The sequence below is a fragment of the Ipomoea triloba genome, chromosome 12 (assembly GCF_003576645.1).
Source record: "Ipomoea triloba cultivar NCNSP0323 chromosome 12, ASM357664v1".
Classification (NCBI taxonomy): domain Eukaryota; kingdom Viridiplantae; phylum Streptophyta; class Magnoliopsida; order Solanales; family Convolvulaceae; genus Ipomoea; species Ipomoea triloba.
Genome location: NC_044927.1, coordinates 25,195,554 through 25,213,722, shown reverse-complemented (window position 1 = coordinate 25,213,722; position 18,169 = coordinate 25,195,554). Strand labels below are relative to the sequence as shown.

The 18,169-nt window shown below is 36.3% G+C and overlaps 3 protein-coding genes across 6 annotated transcripts; 2 read left to right on the top strand and 1 right to left on the bottom strand.

Annotated features, from left to right (window-relative positions):
- Positions 1 to 871: 871 nt before the first annotated feature.
- On the bottom strand, positions 872 to 7,042 carry LOC115999822. Of its 4 annotated transcripts, none has more exons than XR_004094039.1 (4): positions 6,751 to 7,042; positions 5,762 to 5,969; positions 1,867 to 2,043; positions 872 to 1,142 (listed from the first exon to the last, which is right to left on the bottom strand). XR_004094039.1 is itself a non-coding variant. In XM_031239748.1 (3 exons), exons 1-3 carry the CDS (start codon positions 6,794 to 6,796, stop codon positions 2,318 to 2,320), a joined length of 399 nt encoding a protein of 132 aa, XP_031095608.1. In that variant the 5' UTR covers positions 6,797 to 7,042; the 3' UTR covers positions 2,269 to 2,317. The 4 variants fall into 4 exon arrangements, 1 of the variants encoding a protein (XP_031095608.1); XR_004094038.1 differs by having other exon boundaries at positions 872 to 1,127; XR_004094040.1 differs by lacking the exons at positions 872 to 1,142; positions 1,867 to 2,043 and adding an exon at positions 2,269 to 2,462 and having other exon boundaries at positions 4,248 to 5,969.
- Positions 7,043 to 8,839: 1,797 nt separating this feature from the next.
- LOC115998032 (peroxisomal nicotinamide adenine dinucleotide carrier) lies at positions 8,840 to 15,073 on the top strand. The gene is made up of 11 exons (XM_031237480.1): positions 8,840 to 9,081; positions 9,156 to 9,236; positions 9,332 to 9,406; positions 10,346 to 10,476; positions 10,693 to 10,747; positions 11,396 to 11,497; positions 11,662 to 11,730; positions 11,802 to 11,906; positions 11,983 to 12,051; positions 12,796 to 12,850; positions 14,532 to 15,073. Exons 1-11 carry the CDS (start codon positions 9,001 to 9,003, stop codon positions 14,723 to 14,725), a joined length of 1,017 nt encoding a protein of 338 aa, XP_031093340.1. The 5' UTR covers positions 8,840 to 9,000; the 3' UTR covers positions 14,726 to 15,073.
- A 123-nt stretch (positions 15,074 to 15,196) lies between these two features.
- On the top strand, positions 15,197 to 17,924 carry LOC115998031 (coronatine-insensitive protein 1-like). Its single transcript, XM_031237478.1, has 3 exons — positions 15,197 to 16,032; positions 16,244 to 16,736; positions 16,888 to 17,924. The coding sequence occupies exons 1-3, from the start codon at positions 15,554 to 15,556 to the stop codon at positions 17,686 to 17,688; spliced, it is 1,773 nt and encodes a 590-aa protein (XP_031093338.1). The 5' UTR covers positions 15,197 to 15,553; the 3' UTR covers positions 17,689 to 17,924.
- Positions 17,925 to 18,169: the final 245 nt, after the last annotated feature.

Sequence of the window (18,169 nt, the reverse complement as noted above, 5' to 3'; positions counted from 1 at the left end):
AAAATGTACCATGGAATTGAAATTAAAGCTGAAAAGATCTCACTTTATTATTTATTTATATTTTTCATTAGTCTTATTTTTAGATAAGACAGATACATTTGAAAATGTCCCTCAGATCATGTATTTGAATTATCAAATTTATCTCATCATAAAAGTGTAAAACCACCCAGCATCCAATACATAGCAAGGAGATAAGGTTTCCTGGACTTAGTGGATTGAAAAAACATATATATAATTCAAAAAAATGTATAAATAATAAAAAAAGAAGGATGGTGGTTAACAACTATTGTGAAAAGCAAAATTAAAGATTTTTATTATTTAAATTGGAATAGTGCAAATGGACAACAAAAATATAATGGGAGGTCTACTTGGAGCATGTGTTTAGAGAACATAATCAAATTGTAGAAATCTTGTTTTGTATTTCTCTCATTCATAGTCAAGGGGACTCGAGGGCTAAAGCGGTTGGATTCAATCTCCCCTAGCTTGTGTCTCTTCGTCAATACTAGCGAGTAGATTGTTGGATAGGGTTATTGTTCAAGTATCTTTGGACTAGTCACGTTCAAGTGATGAGAATCAACGCTCAAGATAAAACTAAGAACCAATCATAATTGTCAATATGAGAAGATTATTGGCTCTAAAGTAAGAAAAATGCAGTGACTTTTAGTAACTATCTCAAACTTTGAGTGCATTCCACAACATTATTAAGTATTATTTGATATCTACAAATGCAATCTCTTGAACGCAATTTACTACATTTCATTGACTGCACTTGAGTTTGCTAAGATGCACTTTTAGGGTCGTCGAACTAAGTGCATTTATACATCAGAAAATAAAATTTAATTGATAGTGTTACGAAGTGTACGTTCGTATGTTCGCACTTAATTGTATATTTTTATTTGATATGTTTCCTATATATATATAATATAATGTTGATGTTTGATAGATGAGTGGAATGTTTAAGCTGGGTTGTTCTCATTTTCTTGAAACAAGAATTTCTATTTTTTATTTTTTAAAGACAAGGATAAATCTGACTGGACTCTCCCCAAATAATTTGTTGGTACAAAGATCACGCTGTTCCTTGGTCGTTGGTGATTATGTCTGATGGGACTTGTGCTCACACCATTATCCTGGCAAAAACAGTTCTACATGAAATTAGAATATAATAATGACTTTTTTTTTTGGGAAAGAGAATATAATAATGACTAATTGTCCATTTTGGACTAAACACCATTACTCTTTTGTAACAAACATTGTGTCATGTAGCATGTATAAATAACAAAATCCATATTAAAGATCTTATTAGGAATGGTAGTGGGTTGTTAGTGATAGAGTTCGAAGATTCTATAATAAGGTTTGGGTAAGATGTCGGGTGGGTCTGAATGCACTCTTTGAGTACCTGTTACCCAAACTGATATATATTTATTGTAAGGAATGTTATTCCATTCCATACCTATTCCATGAACCAAACATGTCATTAAAGTTATATATTAAATAGGTTCTAAATCAAGTAATTAAAATATTGAGCAATGTTCAAGACAAATGGCATATTGATAAAAGTTAAAACTAGATCACATCAGCTATTAACTAGGACAGCATTTTCATACTGTCTGCTACTTATTGTACATCTCTCCAGAAGCCAAGTGCAAGGAAACCACATATATCAAGTAAAAAGAGAGTGGAAATGACATGAAAGATAGTAAAGACTGTAAGAAAGTTCACAAAGAGAATGGAGGAAGGAAGCCATTGCCATAAACTCAAGTACACCGGATGTGATACGGGATTCTATTCTCTCCAGGTCATGAGTTTCAACACCACCCAAAAGGTTCTTCCCTAGAAAAACAACGATCAAGAATCAAAAGTACCTACCTGCATGGGCAGCTCAGTTGACACTTAGATGGTAGACCGGCACTGGTTCTCCCACCTAAGAGGTTGCTGAGTCACCGTGATTTACCCCTCCATCACCTTATCGAGCCAGGGTGTGAGGGCCCTTGGGGCGAAGGAATTTCGCCTTTTGTTGGCAAGAATCAAAAGTACGTAAAGCCTCTAGCATCCAAAGAAAGCATATATGAGAGATGAGTGTAACACCTCCAAAATTCTAACAACTAGATAAATAGACAACACTAAGGCATTCATCACAACTTATCAAAAGGGAACTAATGAACATGAAATACTTGACATCCAACAAAAGAGGTATAAGTACTTAAAGTTCAAGAATGATGTTACGGGCGCATCTATTTCATCCACATAGAAGCAAGGCTACTACTAATATTCATTCAAAACAATAGGGTTCTATAAATCCCATCAACCACATCTAGTGTTAAACCATACATCCAATGTTTAGAGTAAAGTATTTAGTACTACAATCATATCTTATCCAAAACATAAAAGAAGTCCAAGATCCTACAAAAAGGAATAAAGGATCTACAGCTTCTACCGCTCTCATTAGTCGCAAACAGGCAAACCTGAAAAGTTAGGTTATAAAACATTGCAAAAACACAACATTAGCATAAAGCTAAGTATGGCTTACTATGCCCCGTAAAACACGTACATCTGTAATTGAAAATAAATATACCTTTAGAAAATAGTTTTGAAATTTTTTGATGAATTTTGGATTTGAAACATATAGATAAAAGACTAGTTGTTACAAATAGTAAAACACTAGTTAAGTACATGATCAAAGTGTCACAATATACTAAACAACATTGGAAAGATACAACAAATCATACATAAGTAAAGTAACCTTCATAACATACCCAACTTCATCATAACATAGAATCCATTTTCGTTCAAAAGACATAACTCAATTAAATCAAAACTCAAGCATAGGGCAAAATCTACAACGTCATGGTACTTACATAAATAAGTCTAGACAAAAGACTCTCAATTAGAGTATAACTTAAGACAACATAAATAAGTCTAGACAAAAGACTCTCAAAAGACACAAGCGAATAAACTGGGATCATAAGTTAAATCTTTATGATAAACTCGTATAAGTATAGTATATATAGGAACCACCACCAACAACCATCATCTCATGCCAGTACACTCACTCACACACACACACACACACACACACATATATATAATAGTGAAAGGGACGAAGGGTCTTAGATCAACCAAGCCCTAGTATTACGGCAATCCTCTCTATTGAACACCCCACAAATTTGTCCCTTTCGGGGAATAAATGACTAAAACCTTTAGTGTGCACACCCCTAGTGGGCTTCCCAGATCCAAAGAGTAGTAACTAGTCCTAGTAGCCCAGGATGTTTTCTACCATGCTATTTCACATATAATAAGTATCCAGGATGTTTTCTACCGGATACAAACTCGCCAAATGGAGTCGGAGCCCCCAACTGAGCCGGAGCTCACCACTACACAACCATCCATCATCCTCACATCTCATATAACCTCTCATCATTTTGTTTCCCCATAATATATGCATAGATATTCATATAGATATACATATGACTTTACTAAAGATAAGACTTCACAACAAGACTCCAAGACATGAATCAAAACTTCACAAACTAATAATATAACTTCATACTTTAAAATGATCAAAATATAACATAAATATTTTTTCCACAAAACATTTACACATAATCAAATATATAAGATATATGTTACTCAAAATACTCATGTTTTCCCCAAAATAATTTTTGAACATGGAAAATGTACTGCCAAAGCAGTGCAGGAAACAGACTCGCGGGTCCCCTCACAGGTCCAGGGGACCCGTGAGGCAGTCCCGCAGCACACAACTGAAGTTCTGGCACCCTTCTCACGGGGCTGGTTGGCGGGTCCGCCCATCGCTAGGCCCATGAGATTCCAGTGTCGAAAAAAACATAGACAACAGCAGCATCAGAACATTTCAAACCATTCACAATGCAATCCAACACAAAGATAGAAATGTATATACACATATACCCAAGATTTGAGCCAATAACATCTATTAAAACCTTCAAAATGATCAACAAGACACAAGAGAACAAGCTAGGTATTTAAACATCTAGGCACATATTGAGCAACCATAAACCATACTTTCTTCCACAGCACTTCTAGAGTATGATCCGCCTAATCCTAGCCTTCTTGAAACTCAGCTTCTCCTCCTAATAGCACCCAAAGTCCCAAACATTCATAGCAAACAAACAACAACACATAAACAACACTTAAGAGGAAAAGGGAAGAATAAATAAGGGGTAAAGAGATGACTAGATAGAGAGGAAGATAGAAGAGAAGAAGAGAACTACCTTAGGATTCCTTAATAAAAATGGAGTTTGGTTTCTTCAGCTTTGGCTTGGGAGAGTGGCGTGAAAACAAGGGGGAATGAAGAAGGAAAATAGCTACAGTAGCTATTTATAGCCTTTGATCCAAAACCCTAGGTGGATCTAGAATATGGTAAGGGAATATGAGTTATGGGTTAAAGAGAAGGAATGTGGGTTGGGCTTGTAGGAATTTATCAAATTCAAGAGAGTTGGTTGGGCTAGGGTTAAATCAAGGCATACTATTGTGATTATAAAAGCATAGGTTATAAAATACTCCGTAGTTTCATCTATATTTTGGAATAAGAATTTGGATTTTTTTGAAAATAGTAATACTAGGGTGCCTAATGTCATAAAAATAATTTTGAGGTTAAGTAATTTGTATTAAAGGGTAAAAAGGGTATTTATACTAAAATAATATTGTTTGAAAGAACGGGGTATTACAAGTTTACAACGAGCTTCAGCAGTTGAAGGTACGATCAATAGATGGAGATTCACAGAAGACTCGACCGAAGTATAACAATTTAAAAGCTTATTACTACTCCAGCTTTAACGAAGAACAAAAAGCACTTACTTATAAAATAGAAAAATGTTAATCAAAACAAAAGTAGAATCTTAAAAACTTCTTTCCTCTCAACAGAGGCATCAAGGAGGATGAACAGTATAAGATAGGTTCCTTGGCATTCTAACTGATATTCTCGTCAACAGTTCTATCTACTTCTTCCTATACATATTGCACCTCCAACGCCATTTTACCAGGTAAGTTTTAGCCTTTGTAATTGTATAACATCGTTTGAAAGCACTCCTCTATTTCAAGCTAGAGTTTTTAGGATGTCGCTTAAATTTGTCAATTAAATAAATAAGAAAATTTTATCTACCACTGTGACAACCTTTGATCTGACAAACAACTTGGGATATATTTTCTTGTAAAGGATAAAGTAATTCCGAAACAACCTTTGGCAACATTTGTCTATAAACAACTAATATTAAAGTTATCCCTTCAAAAACAGAGAAAGTCACAAACAGACATCAAACAAAGAGAATAATCGTAAAACCTTTTCAATTAGATGCAGCAGTTTTACATGCATGTCTGTGAAATAGGGATCCCTCTGTATTAGAAGAATAACAGAACACATTTCTGATTTCTAATTTCGACAACTCTTAGTCTAAACTTCATCTAGCTGAAATTATTATAGTAAGACTCACAAAAAGGGAAGTGTCGAGTGTTGCATATAATAAAAACTAAGAAAGAATGTAGAACCGATCGGATGTTGGATCAGTTTGACATTTCATTGTACACTTTCCGGCAGAAAGGTATTCGCAAAGAATTGAAACTAACCTATTCCATCAAGGAGGACAAGGAAAACAAATTAAAAGAAGACATAGAACACTGAAGAAACAACTTTTAATTTGCTTCATGGATAGGAGAAGTGGAGAACCAATAAGCAAGATAGGATTTGGAGAGACAATTAGTACATACTCATCAACATCATAGCATGTACCTTGGCCATTGATGAATTCCCGGAGAGAGCAGGATAAGATCTGGAGAGACAATTATTACGGAGTACATGCTCATCTGCATCATGAGACGTACCTTGATCATAGATGAATTCCAGGAAAGAGCACAATAGAACGTGGTACCTGCATCTACTATCTGCCCCTTGAAACCTTCTTTAGTGTATAACATAAAACAATAGATGTGAAGTACACCTACATAAAGGAAGAATGGCATATACAGATTGTAAATCGGGAACATCTCAAAATCTGGTTTTTTTTTTTAATTTTTATTTCTATGCAGTAATTCTATACATAATAAAACAATGACACAACTACATATTTCCCTCCTTTTAGAAATCAGAGTAAGCAAAAGAGAGCATAGCATACATCTTCTACCCACTGCTTTCTCAGAGATTCTAACAAATGATTTCAGAAGCCAATGCAAACCAACCGCCATCAAACAATCTGTTAGAATAACCCCAAAAAGCCCGCATGGGTAGCTCAGTTTATTCTTGGGTGGAAAATTGTGGGCAAGGACATAGGATCAAGTCATGGAAGCCATGGGAGTTTCACCCTCTTGTAGGGGTGGCTCCTTGTGGGCACCAGGTACTAATCCTCCCATGGGTCAAGTCACCCTAATTTACCCCTCCACAATCCTGTCTGGAGGGAGTGTGGGGGCGGGAGAGGGATTTTGCCTTTTGTGGGCAAGAATAACCCAAAAAATCAAGTTAACTTCATGCAATCTCATTCCTAAGACTCCTTTGAGATCACAAATGGCTTAAACTCTTCTCTCTTCACTTGAATACAAATTATCACAAAAACTTACAATTCCTGAGACCAATGTTATCTTATCTAGTCAAAATATGCAGACAGACTCACAATGTCCCTATATTCTATAATCAGACTTACTCAAATAAGAGAAACCGAAGCAAGTATCAAGTGGAGCAATCACACACAAACAAACTATAAATGAAATAACAGATTTCATGACTACCAATGACTTGGCGGCAACTGTGAGCTTTGAGACTTTGAGAATTCATCCCAGTCTACCAGGTCCAGGATGGAAGCGTTAGGATTCCGACTAAGGGTTTGGAGGGTGCCCGAGGGTTTTGAATGGAAAATATCCACAGTGAATAGCGATAAGGTTGAGGCAGAATCTTCGGATTTGGTGGCGAAACGGCGGAGACGATGGCGAAAGTCTACAGCGGCATCGGAGAGTTTTGGTGACGGCGGTGAGGTTGCAGTTGCCACGGGCCCACGGTGGAAGTGGGGAACGGAGCCTCGGAGAGTCGAAGGTAAATAGCCAACTAGGTAAAGTGGCCCCTACATTTTTAAATTTTTTTTTTGTTTGGTAGATTTTATCCAAAATTGATTTAATTCATTTTAGTTATCTTATGTTGTTTTTAGTTTAATTTATTGATTTCTATAACATAAATGGTTGATTCACTGTGTATGAAAATTAATTAATCTTTAAAAAATAAAAATAAAGCCCTATATGGTCAAGTGTCAATTGACGCCTAAAATATTACTCCGTATGTTAATGTTTCCTTAAAATATAATGGTTTATGATAAGCGTGTATATATGAATTCAAGGGTGCAACAACTTAGCGTCTCCTCGAGTCGCACCATTTTATGTACCCAAAAAAAAAAAATGGTCATGTTGTTGACTTGATAATTATAATGTGTCATGTTCGATTTTTATTGGCTTTTTATTTATTTATTTATAACAGTTAACTTTGTTGGTGATCATTTGCCGATTAAAGTCATAATGCAGGATTTATCAATGTACACCATCAGATAAAATGTGTTAAAATTGACCGACAACATAACATAGGGCATACTATAAGTTAAACTAGCGGTATGGGCCTATATTTATGTTATGTAAAATCATGGTGAAAAGTTTGTTATTATTATTATTAATGCAATCTAGACATTGTAGGCTATCAGTACAACAAGATGGAGAAGTTAGAGTAAGGTAATTAGAAAACTTAATTAGTCATGGAGTGATGTAAGCTAATACAAGTTAAGAGATGCAAGATAAGAGATCTAAGATGCGCTAATGTGTGAGACTGGAGCAATATATATCTATCACTGACAAGTTCCTTATGTTATGATGACACCTAATAAGTTGGTTAAAGTAATATAAATTATATTATAGTCGCAAAAATAGCTGGAGGAAACCCCGAACGGGCTGGGAAGAAGATGCATGAGAATCAAATTGGTGCAATATTTTACTAGCGAACTCCTCTCAGTCGAGAGGAGGATGTTTCCATATTCGTACACCTAAATATAGTTATGACAACCTATGTCATTTGAATTGTAGGCGTAGGTTGGATAGTTTATTTGTTGCAAGTTTAGACTAGATGACTAACATACTTCTCAACCTACTGGATTCATTTCAGTCATTAACAAAACTAACATTAGGTTTGAAAAACTAGGCATATCGATTACCGACTGAGTTACCAGGAAATTGAGTTGTCGTATAGCCACATAAAGGTCCAACTTAATATTTCAACCTTATTTTTTTTACCGTTAAAAGGTTGCTAGATTCATGTAATTGCATTTAATTTATTCTATCTATTACAAATCATTAGTTATATATTATTTTTTGTATACAATTTGAACGTTAAAGGTACTTAACTTATCACTTGTAATATATATAATTTATTTAGATATATTATTGTCGGATTTGAATATAAAATAACAATCCATACAAAGTAACAATATTACTCACTATGTCCAATTGTACTTGTCATTTTAATATTTATTGTTCAAACAAATTATTTATTTGTTGTTTTTATTTACTACGGAGTAATAGTAAATTTAACACTCCGTATTATAAAAAATTGAATAAACTAAATGATTTAAATATAACCAAATCAATAAATAAAAAAAAGGAAGTGGTACATAAACAGTATTTAATTCATATTTCTCCCTTATCGGTGCATTGTTGCACCGAAGAAACGTGACAACGTCATATTAATCGGTCAACATCAATATTTCTTGAACGCAACATCTATAGGCTACAGTCCGAAACCGAACTCGTGGAATGGGTTCCTATTCCTAATTCCAATTTCTAAGTACTCCGTGTTTGATTATTTGATAGCGAACTTCTCATTTACTTCACATGCCTATGCCTTTCTTCATTCAATTAGTATAGCCAAAGTCAGAGATAGTCTCCTCCTCCCACCATCCCGCAACCGCCTAATTTATTACTCAGATCTTTTCCTGCTCCGTTGTAACTATGTCCGATGCTTTGATCAATGGCCTCGCCGGCGCCGGTGGCGGCATCATCGCGCAGCTCATCACCTATCCGCTCCAAACCGTACGCTCTACTTTTTAAAAAATTTCAGTTCATTTCAAAAAATATAAATTATGATTTAAGAAAAATTATGACAGGTAAATACGCGGCAACAAACGCAACGAGAATCGAAGGAGGGGAAGAGGAAGCAGCTTAGCACTATCGAGCATATGTGCCAGGTAATTTCATCTGCTTAGTGTTTTACGAATTTGTTTTCCTCTCGGTAGGTTGTTTGTTTAGTTACATTGAGTTGTGTGATGGTGATCCGTATCAGGTTGCGAGGCAGGAGGGGTGGGATCGGCTCTACGGCGGTTTGGCGCCGTCGCTGGTGGGAACGGCGGCTTCTCAGGTGCGTTTTTTTGCTTGATCAGTTTATGCTAATGTGCGCCGTATGCTCACTCCTGCGCTTAATACTCCTCAAATATACCATGTTCCTGATTCTCATTAGATACGGCATCTTTTTGCGTGTGCTTCTGTACTAGCAAGGCCTTTGTGATTCCTTAATTTACTGGTACTTTGTAAAACTGCTTTTCTTCTTATATCGTTTTTATTTTTATTTTTAGATTTTAATTTTTGTCCGAATTCTGATTTGAGCTCCAAAATCATGAAAACTACCCAAAAAATGTGAAGGAAAAAGGGAGTTAGATTTATATAGCTTAATAAGAGCAAAATTGAAAGGGTAAGTGAATTTATAAAAGGAGATTTACTTGAAATGTAGATTTTATAAGAGGGAAAATGAATGCATCAATAGTTATTGTTCTTTGTATGTGGTCCCATATTTTTGAAAGTAGTGCCATTCTTTTACACTGGCAATCGAATAGAGCCAAAACATCTAATATCTGTATCTTTAACTTTGGTAGCTATTTGTTGTGTTTTTCTTTTTTATTTTTTATTTTTATTTTTTGGGAGTGGAAATTAATGTTTTTGCATTATATTATAGACTTTATGAAACATAGCAAAATCGATTACTAATCTGTTATCCTCGGTGCAACTCTGTCTGATAATTTTCTTGTATTAAAATATGGGAATTTGCCAAAGTTGAGTAGTGCCTGCTTTGATATTTTTACCTCTACCTACTAATACTATTCAACTTATATTTTGACAAGTAACTCTAAACCGCACCCTATGTCACAATCAATTGAAATTTCCCCATCAGTGAGGTTCCTAATAATCGCAATATTTTCAAATACATAATTATATTAGATGATGTTTCTTCGAGTAGTTTCATATTACGTTGGCAATAAGATATCATATATGGTCTATCTTAACTTCAATTTTCTTGGTACAGGGTGTCTATTACTACTTCTATCAAATATTCAGGACCAAAGCGGAAGTTGCTGCCCTTGATCGTAAGAAGAGAGGGATTGGTGATGGTTCAGTTGGAATGTTATCATCACTTGTGGTTGCTGCTCTATCTGGGTAATTCACTACATCAATATTGGTCAATGCATATAGATAGACTGCAAATAGGGGCTCTGTAGATGTCAATATTTTTCAGCCAGAATTGGATTCTTATTCTCACTTGATACTGGGTGACATTTTTTCTTTTCTGTTGTATTGTTTTCCCTTTTGCCAGACAAGTTTCATTAATCTACAAGTAGTATTGAACTGTTCTGTTTTTCTATTTTATTATAGGTGTGTTAATGTGCTGCTGACTAATCCAATTTGGGTAGTTGTCACCCGCATGCAGGTAACTTATCCTTCTAAAGAGGACATACAATCTCATTTACTTAAGTTTTAATCTAATGATGATATTCAATGATGTTAAGAATTGATATATGATTATTACCCCTTGTTTACAGTGTGAGTTAAATCTGGTATGCGGTTTCTTTTTATGGTCTCTTCTTTTGAAGTTTTGAACATTTTACTACCAGTGACTGATTATATTGGTCTGCATACATAATTAGAGGAAGTAACTTATATTCTTCTTTAGATTCAATTTTGGCATATTACATTCTTCTTTATGTTATATACGATGCCTATTACTTGCAATGATGTTAAGATCTCATTTTCCAGGATTAGAGACTCAACTCAACCACATTTCAAGGGTTTGAAATTTGAGAGTAAAAATAGTCTAATATAAAAACAAATAATGTGTTCAGCTTTTTATGTAGACATCTTGCTCAGATGTATAAGTAATTATTCATTTAATTCTGTTTAGCCTTGGTACATTGAGAATCTGTATTCTATGTTTGTATGCCATTTTCTCTTTCCTCGACAGTGCATTACATGCTCGAAGTATATCTCTACTCACACTCAAGTACACCTCTGTGTGTGTTAAGCTTCTAGCAGATTTTAACTAATTCTTTGAACTTCTTCCTTTCATTCATATGCGCAGACTCATTCAAAAAAGGCCAAAAATAGTCCAACTCGAGCTATGACAGCAGAGGATGCTATTCTTGCAGCAGTTGAACCTCCTCCTTATGGGACTACCAATGCCGTGCGTATAATTATGTTCTTCATATAGGATGCTACTCATGCTCCAAATGAAACCGCTGTGCATAAATAGAAACCAAATTTTCATAAACCTTTTAGAATTTATTTTAGCATTTGATACAACAGTTTGCTTATAATTTCCTAATAGGGAACATTTGCTTTACATAGATACAAGAAGTCTATGACGAAGCTGGATTTTGGGGATTCTGGAAAGGTGTTATCCCAACGTTGATCATGGTATGTGAGATCACACTCTCCTACATTTTATGGGATTAATGGCTGCTGATTATTCTCTCTTTTTAATACAGGTAAGCAATCCATCCATACAGTTTATGCTGTATGAGACCCTACTGAAAAAGCTTAGAAAACGGCGTGCCTCCAACAATAAAGCCTCTGATGTTACTGCTTTGGAGGTAAAATACACAATCTAGTTTAAAAATTTCATGTGGCATCTATTATAAAACTCATATGAGCATCATGCTTGGCTAGATATTTTTGCTTGGAGCATTGGCAAAACTTGGAGCTACTGTCCTAACATATCCTCTTCTGGTTGTTAAGGTGCAATGCCCATAAACTCCAGATATTTTTTTATTTTGATGAATGTCTAATATCATCTTACTTGTACGAAGAAATTTGTATGTGTGCTGTCTGCTGTGTGCACACGTGTGACGTATGAGATATTGTACTGAAGGACAAATTGGGTTGATGTTGGGGTGTGAGTTCTCATTTAGGGGTTTTGAGAGGCAAAGATGGTAAAATTTTGCCACGTTTATTTTAAATGGCCTTGTTCTAACACTAACAATTTACAGCTATTGTTCTTGTTCTGCATTGATGTTAAAGTTGAGAATAATGGAGCAACAGTCTGCTTTTTGTGTGATACTAGTTCAATGCTTCTCTCAGCTTTCTAAGTTGAGACACTGCATAACTAGCGGTGTCTGCTTTTATTGCTTTTGTTAGTGAATAGTATGTGGTTCTGATTCACTGGGTTATGTAACACTATGTCCAAGCTTAGGAGGATGGGAAATTACCATGGTGCTTTTGTTGATAACTACAGGGATAACTAAGCATTTAGCTGTGAAACAAAACCTTATAAAGATAATGGAGTGTCTTGGTTAGCTGTAAACACATTCCCCATTTTGCTGTCGTGTCTTTACTGCAGCTTCATGGTTGCACGGTTTATCAGTGCTTTTGGTGTTTAGGAAGTTAATGGTTGGTTTTTTTTATTCTAGAAACTGTTGAAACTCCAAAATCTGTGTGATTCATTTATCTTCTTTTAGCTAAAATAATTTATGTGCCCTGTAGGCCAGACTTCAGGCAAAGCAAGTTCTTGGAGGTGATAAAAGACATCAATATAAAGGTTAGTACTTATTGTTTTTGTAGATCTTATAACTGGAAAGCTATATATAATAATAATAATAATAATGCTTAAAAATAATAATAATATTATTATTATTATTATTTTGTTATTATTATGGAATTTATTTTATTTTAATTTAGGGATGAGGGTCAAATAAGTCCTCTAACTATATTGATTTGTGCAATTAGACCCTTCAACTTCAAAAAGTTCCAATTAGAACAAATAATTGATGATTAGATTTTTTCAAACTGGTTAGGCGGGCTGATGTGGCATCTACATATTTTTTAAAATGATATATTATATTAAAATTGATTTTTAATTAGTAGTAATAACAATAATAGAGTTTAAAAATCTTCTTTTATATTTGTTGGTTGTTCACTGTCAACTGCTGCCTCACCGCTGACCGTCAGCCATTCTCCGTATCACATACGTTTCATTGCCTTCTTCCTGGAGGATGGCATCGTGGCCTTCTTCCTGGAAGAAGGCGTCGCAACCAACTTCCAGATTTGGAAGAAGGTTGCCGCTGCCTTCTTCCAGATCTGGAAGAAGGATGGTGTGACCTTCTTCCAGGTCTCAGGTCTGGAAGAAGCCCGGTGCAGCCTTCTTCCAGATTTGGAAGAAGGCATGGATGGCCTTCTTCCAAATTTGGAAGAAAGCAGTGGTGGTGACAGACAAAAAGACAGGTGGGCGTAGTGATGGCAGTTAAAATATTTTTAATAAAAAAAGGTAAAAAAATAAACATAATAATATTAAAAATGTGAAATGACATTAACCTGTAAATAACTGGTGAAAAGGGATTAATTGATTAATGTTTTTGAGTTCAAGGATCAAATTGGAGCATTTTAAAGTTCAAGGGCTTAATTGCACGTTTCAGTATAGTTAAGGGCTTATTTGACCCTTATCCCTTTAATTTATTATTATTAAACAAAGACATTTTGGTCTTTATACTAATTTCTTTTCAATTCCATCAATCAAACAATGAAATTTAAATTCTTAGTTTCTTACTACATTCCCTCATTATTCCTCTCCCATGAAAATGTATTCTTTCCCTTAATTGCAACTAAATGCCCAATTTATGAAGTGGAATTCAGTATACTGGATTAGTGGTCACTGTAGAACTTAAAAAATCCAGTTGGGCATCCATAATGTGTCTTTGTGAGTAGTGTGGGACTGTGGGTGGACTACTCACAGTACATTAACATATCTCATCTTTTCCTATGTACTCTCTTCCAGTCTTCCCATGGCATCTATTATCATTTCAAATATTTTATATTATTATTTTCATTTATTAACTCATTTGAATTAATACTTTGAATTAAACAATCATATTTATATTCTAATTTAATTAATATTATTTTACATACAATTTATGATTTAAATATAATGTAATTACTACAATGACAAAAGTAACAAAATGTTGTCCACCATGCCCTTAGGTTATCTTTCATTGCTTTCCCGTGGCATTTTTTTTGGTCCCGACCAATGTCTGGATACAACTGTGTATTTGGACATTAGTCAGGCCAAATATTTTCCCTCTCATCATTGCATTGTGTCTGAATATTGGATGAAGTCCCACCCAGAATATGGGATATTGGGGTGCCTTACAGAATGGAAATTCAAAAGATACTTCTTCATAGTTGTTGCACATTTATATCTAATTTGGATATTTAATGAATTGTAGGCACATTCGATGCCATCCTGAAGATGATGAACCATGAAGGTTTCTACGGATTTTACAAGGGGATGAGCACCAAAATTGTACAGAGTGTTCTCGCAGCTGCTGTTTTATTCATGGTCAAGGAAGAACTTGTCCGAGGTGCTAGATGGCTATTAACTGGAGCTCCTGCCAACTCTACTGCATCAAGGCTCCGGTGACAGATGGTTTACCCACTATAGTCCACAGCAATATCTATGCTACTACTACCCTACAGGTCTATCAGAACCAATCAGAAGTTGGCAGGAACAACTATCTACAGCATTAGGAATGGTACACTTGTTATGAAGGATAGATAATTGAAGATTGAAGATTATTAGGGATCATTGATCCACTTTATCGGTCCACTTCATTAGGATTTATTCATAAATTGTAATCAGGGAAAGGTAAAAGAAATTGGACTCAATTTTTGTTTCCTTGAACTTGGAACTTGTAAGGAGACTGCACGTGGTTATGGATAAGGCCACGCATCGTATTTTATAAGTATATGAAGATTGATTATTTATAAATTGCAATCCTTGTACTCTCCACCTTAAAACAGAACAATTTTTGTTATCCTGCAATCACTAGACGAGTGGAGGGTGGATAAGGCCTCGGATTCTACTATCCTAGGACCGGAACAGCTCCAAAATTGGAGTCTGGTAAGCAGACAAAGTCTGACTGTTTTTTTTTGCAAACAAAGTGTGAGTGTTAAACAGTAAGATGCTACTAAATTAATGAAAGTGGCATATAATTAACACCCAGAGTGGGTATGAAGCCAGCGGCCCAGCGATGAATAAAAAAGCTCCAAGACAGCATGAGAATAAGTTTCTGCAAAAGGTCTACGCGACTAATAATTGAAGTTTGCTGAATCTGTATGGTGCTAACACCAAGGCCCTTCTTCGATGAGGGCTTGAGGCTCCGCCGTTCGCCGTGCGATTTCTTCCGTTCTTGTTTCTAGTTCTAGCGTTGACTCGAAAATTTGAGGATTATCTTTGCAGCGGAAAGATATGGAGGAGAGAAATTCGACGAGGATGGGCGGCGAGTACGATACCGTGTGGGAGTGCGTTATACCTTACATCCAGGAGTCGCGTGACCGCGACGCGGTGTCGCTGGTGTGCCGGCGGTGGTACGAGATCGACGCCGTCACTAGGAAACATGTGACCATGGCTCTCTGCTACACCGCCACACCGCAGCAGCTCTCCCGCCGCTTCCCCCATATCCGCTCACTCAAGCTCAAGGGCAAGCCACGCGCCGCCATGTTCAGCCTCATCCCGGAGAACTGGGGCGGCTACGTCACCCCCTGGCTGGAGGAGATCGCCCGCTCCTTTCCTCAGCTAGATACGCTTCACTTCCGTCGAATGATTGTCACAGATTCGGATCTAGAAATGCTTGCCCGTACTCGTAGCAATCTGCTTCAGGTTCTCAAGCTCGATAAGTGCTCTGGATTTTCCACCGACGGCCTTTTGCAGATTTGCCGTTCCTGCAGGTAACACTTTCTTAAGATATAGTGCTTGAATCGGGCCTAATTTTGTGGCTTGTTCCAAAATCTTCAACCCTATGATATGATATTGTGCTTTAATTTTTTTTTTATATGTTTATATTGGAAAACATTAAATGCGGATTTCAATCCTATGATTAAATGGCTTCTTTTGCATATTGTGTTTCCTTAGTTATCATGTATATTTCCGCATCTGTAGGAACCTAAGAACACTGGTTCTTGAAGAGAGCGCTGTGACTGATAATGATGGAGATTGGTTGCATGAGCTTGCCTTGAATAATACAGTTCTTGAGAATTTGAACTTTTACATGACAGAGCTCTTCAAAATCAGAGCTGAGGACATTGAATTGGTAGCCAAAAATTGCCCTGCTCTTGTCTCCATGAAAATTAGTGATTGTGATGTGTCACAACTATTTGGTTTCTTTCGAACTGCAACTAAACTGGAAGAGTTTGCTGGCGGTTCCTTTTGTATCAGTGAGAATGAGAATAATGAGCAACTTAGAAGGTACTCTGCAGTGTCGTTTCCACCAAAGTTATGCTCCTTGGGTCTGACATTCTTAGGGATACATGAAATGCCAATTGTCTTCCCGGTTGCTTCCCTTCTCAGAAAATTGGATCTTCTATATGCCTGTCTTGACACAGAAGGACATTGCGTATTACTTCAAAAGTGCATCAACTTGGAAGTTCTAGAGGTTAAATCTTAGAATCTTTACTCATCCTTTTATGTCTTGCATCTCTCTCATTCCCCCCTCCCCTTTTTTTTTTTTTGTTGTCATTTGGTATTGTTTCATTGAAGCACTTAATGATTTAAAGTTTAAACATTCATCATTTTCATATGAACAGACAAGGAATGTAGTTGGAGATCTTGGACTAGAAGTTGTTGCTTGGTCTTGCAAGAGACTAAGAAGGCTTAGGATTGAGCGAGGAGATGACGAACAAGGAATGGAAGATGTAGAAGGAGTAGTTACTCAAAGAGGACTAATTGCTTTAGCCCAAGGATGCATTGAGCTGGAATACTTGGCTGTATATGTAACTGACATCACAAATGAAGCTCTAGTGTACATTGGGAAATACTTGAAAAACCTCTGTGATTTTCGTCTGGTTTTGCTTGCTCAAGAGGAGATAATAACAGACCTTCCACTTGACAATGGAGTCCGATCTCTATTAAAAGGTTGCCATAATCTTATAAGGTTTGCTCTCTATCTTCGACCTGGGGGATTAACAGACATGGGACTTGGTTATATTGGGCAGTACAGCGCCAACATAAGATGGATGCTTCTAGGATGTGTTGGAGAATCGGATGATGGACTTCTGCAGTTCTCGAAGGGGTGCCCAAGCCTACAAAAGCTTGAAATGAGGGACTGTTCCTTCAGCGAACGTTCACTAGCTATAGCAGCCAAACAGCTGAAATCTCTGAGATACTTGTGGGCGCAAGGATATCGGCCATCTCCAAATGGTTGGGATCTCTTATACATGGCACGGCAGTTCTGGAATCTCGAGCTTATTCTTGACACTGATCAAAGTGGTACAACCGCAATCTCTGAGCACCCAGCCCATCTCCTCGCATACTATTCACTAGCTGGACGAAGAACAGATTCTCCTGAAACTGTCATCTGTTTCGACCCAAATGCCCTTGCATTATAGGACTTCTACCCACATTTTCCTTAAGAGGTTTAACCACACCTCCATAATCTAATCTGTGCATTAGTCACTTGTGTTTTCCCTTGTACTAAAGAGTCTTTTCCCCATTGATTTCTAGTTTTTGGTAATCTTGCAGAAATGCAATAAACATTGATTGTGTTGTAAACCATAAGAATAGTGTACTTGGTGCTTACCTCCTAAAATTGTATAAATTGTCTGTCATTTCTTGATTTGGACAATGCTGTTAGTGTCTTTCTCTTCCATTAACACTTAACAGGAGTAGATAAGCTTTTTTCTGTTCTGTACTGTATTAGAAGATGATGCATCATGGAAGGGATAACAATCCTACAACTATATGAGTGGGGAAAAATCTTCTTCCCCTTTCATTTCCTCCTTTTCCTTGAAGGAAAAAGGGAGGAGGGGGGAGATGAAAAAAGAAAAAGGAGCTAGAATCAAAGTTTGAGACTTTATACTCAAGAAAGAT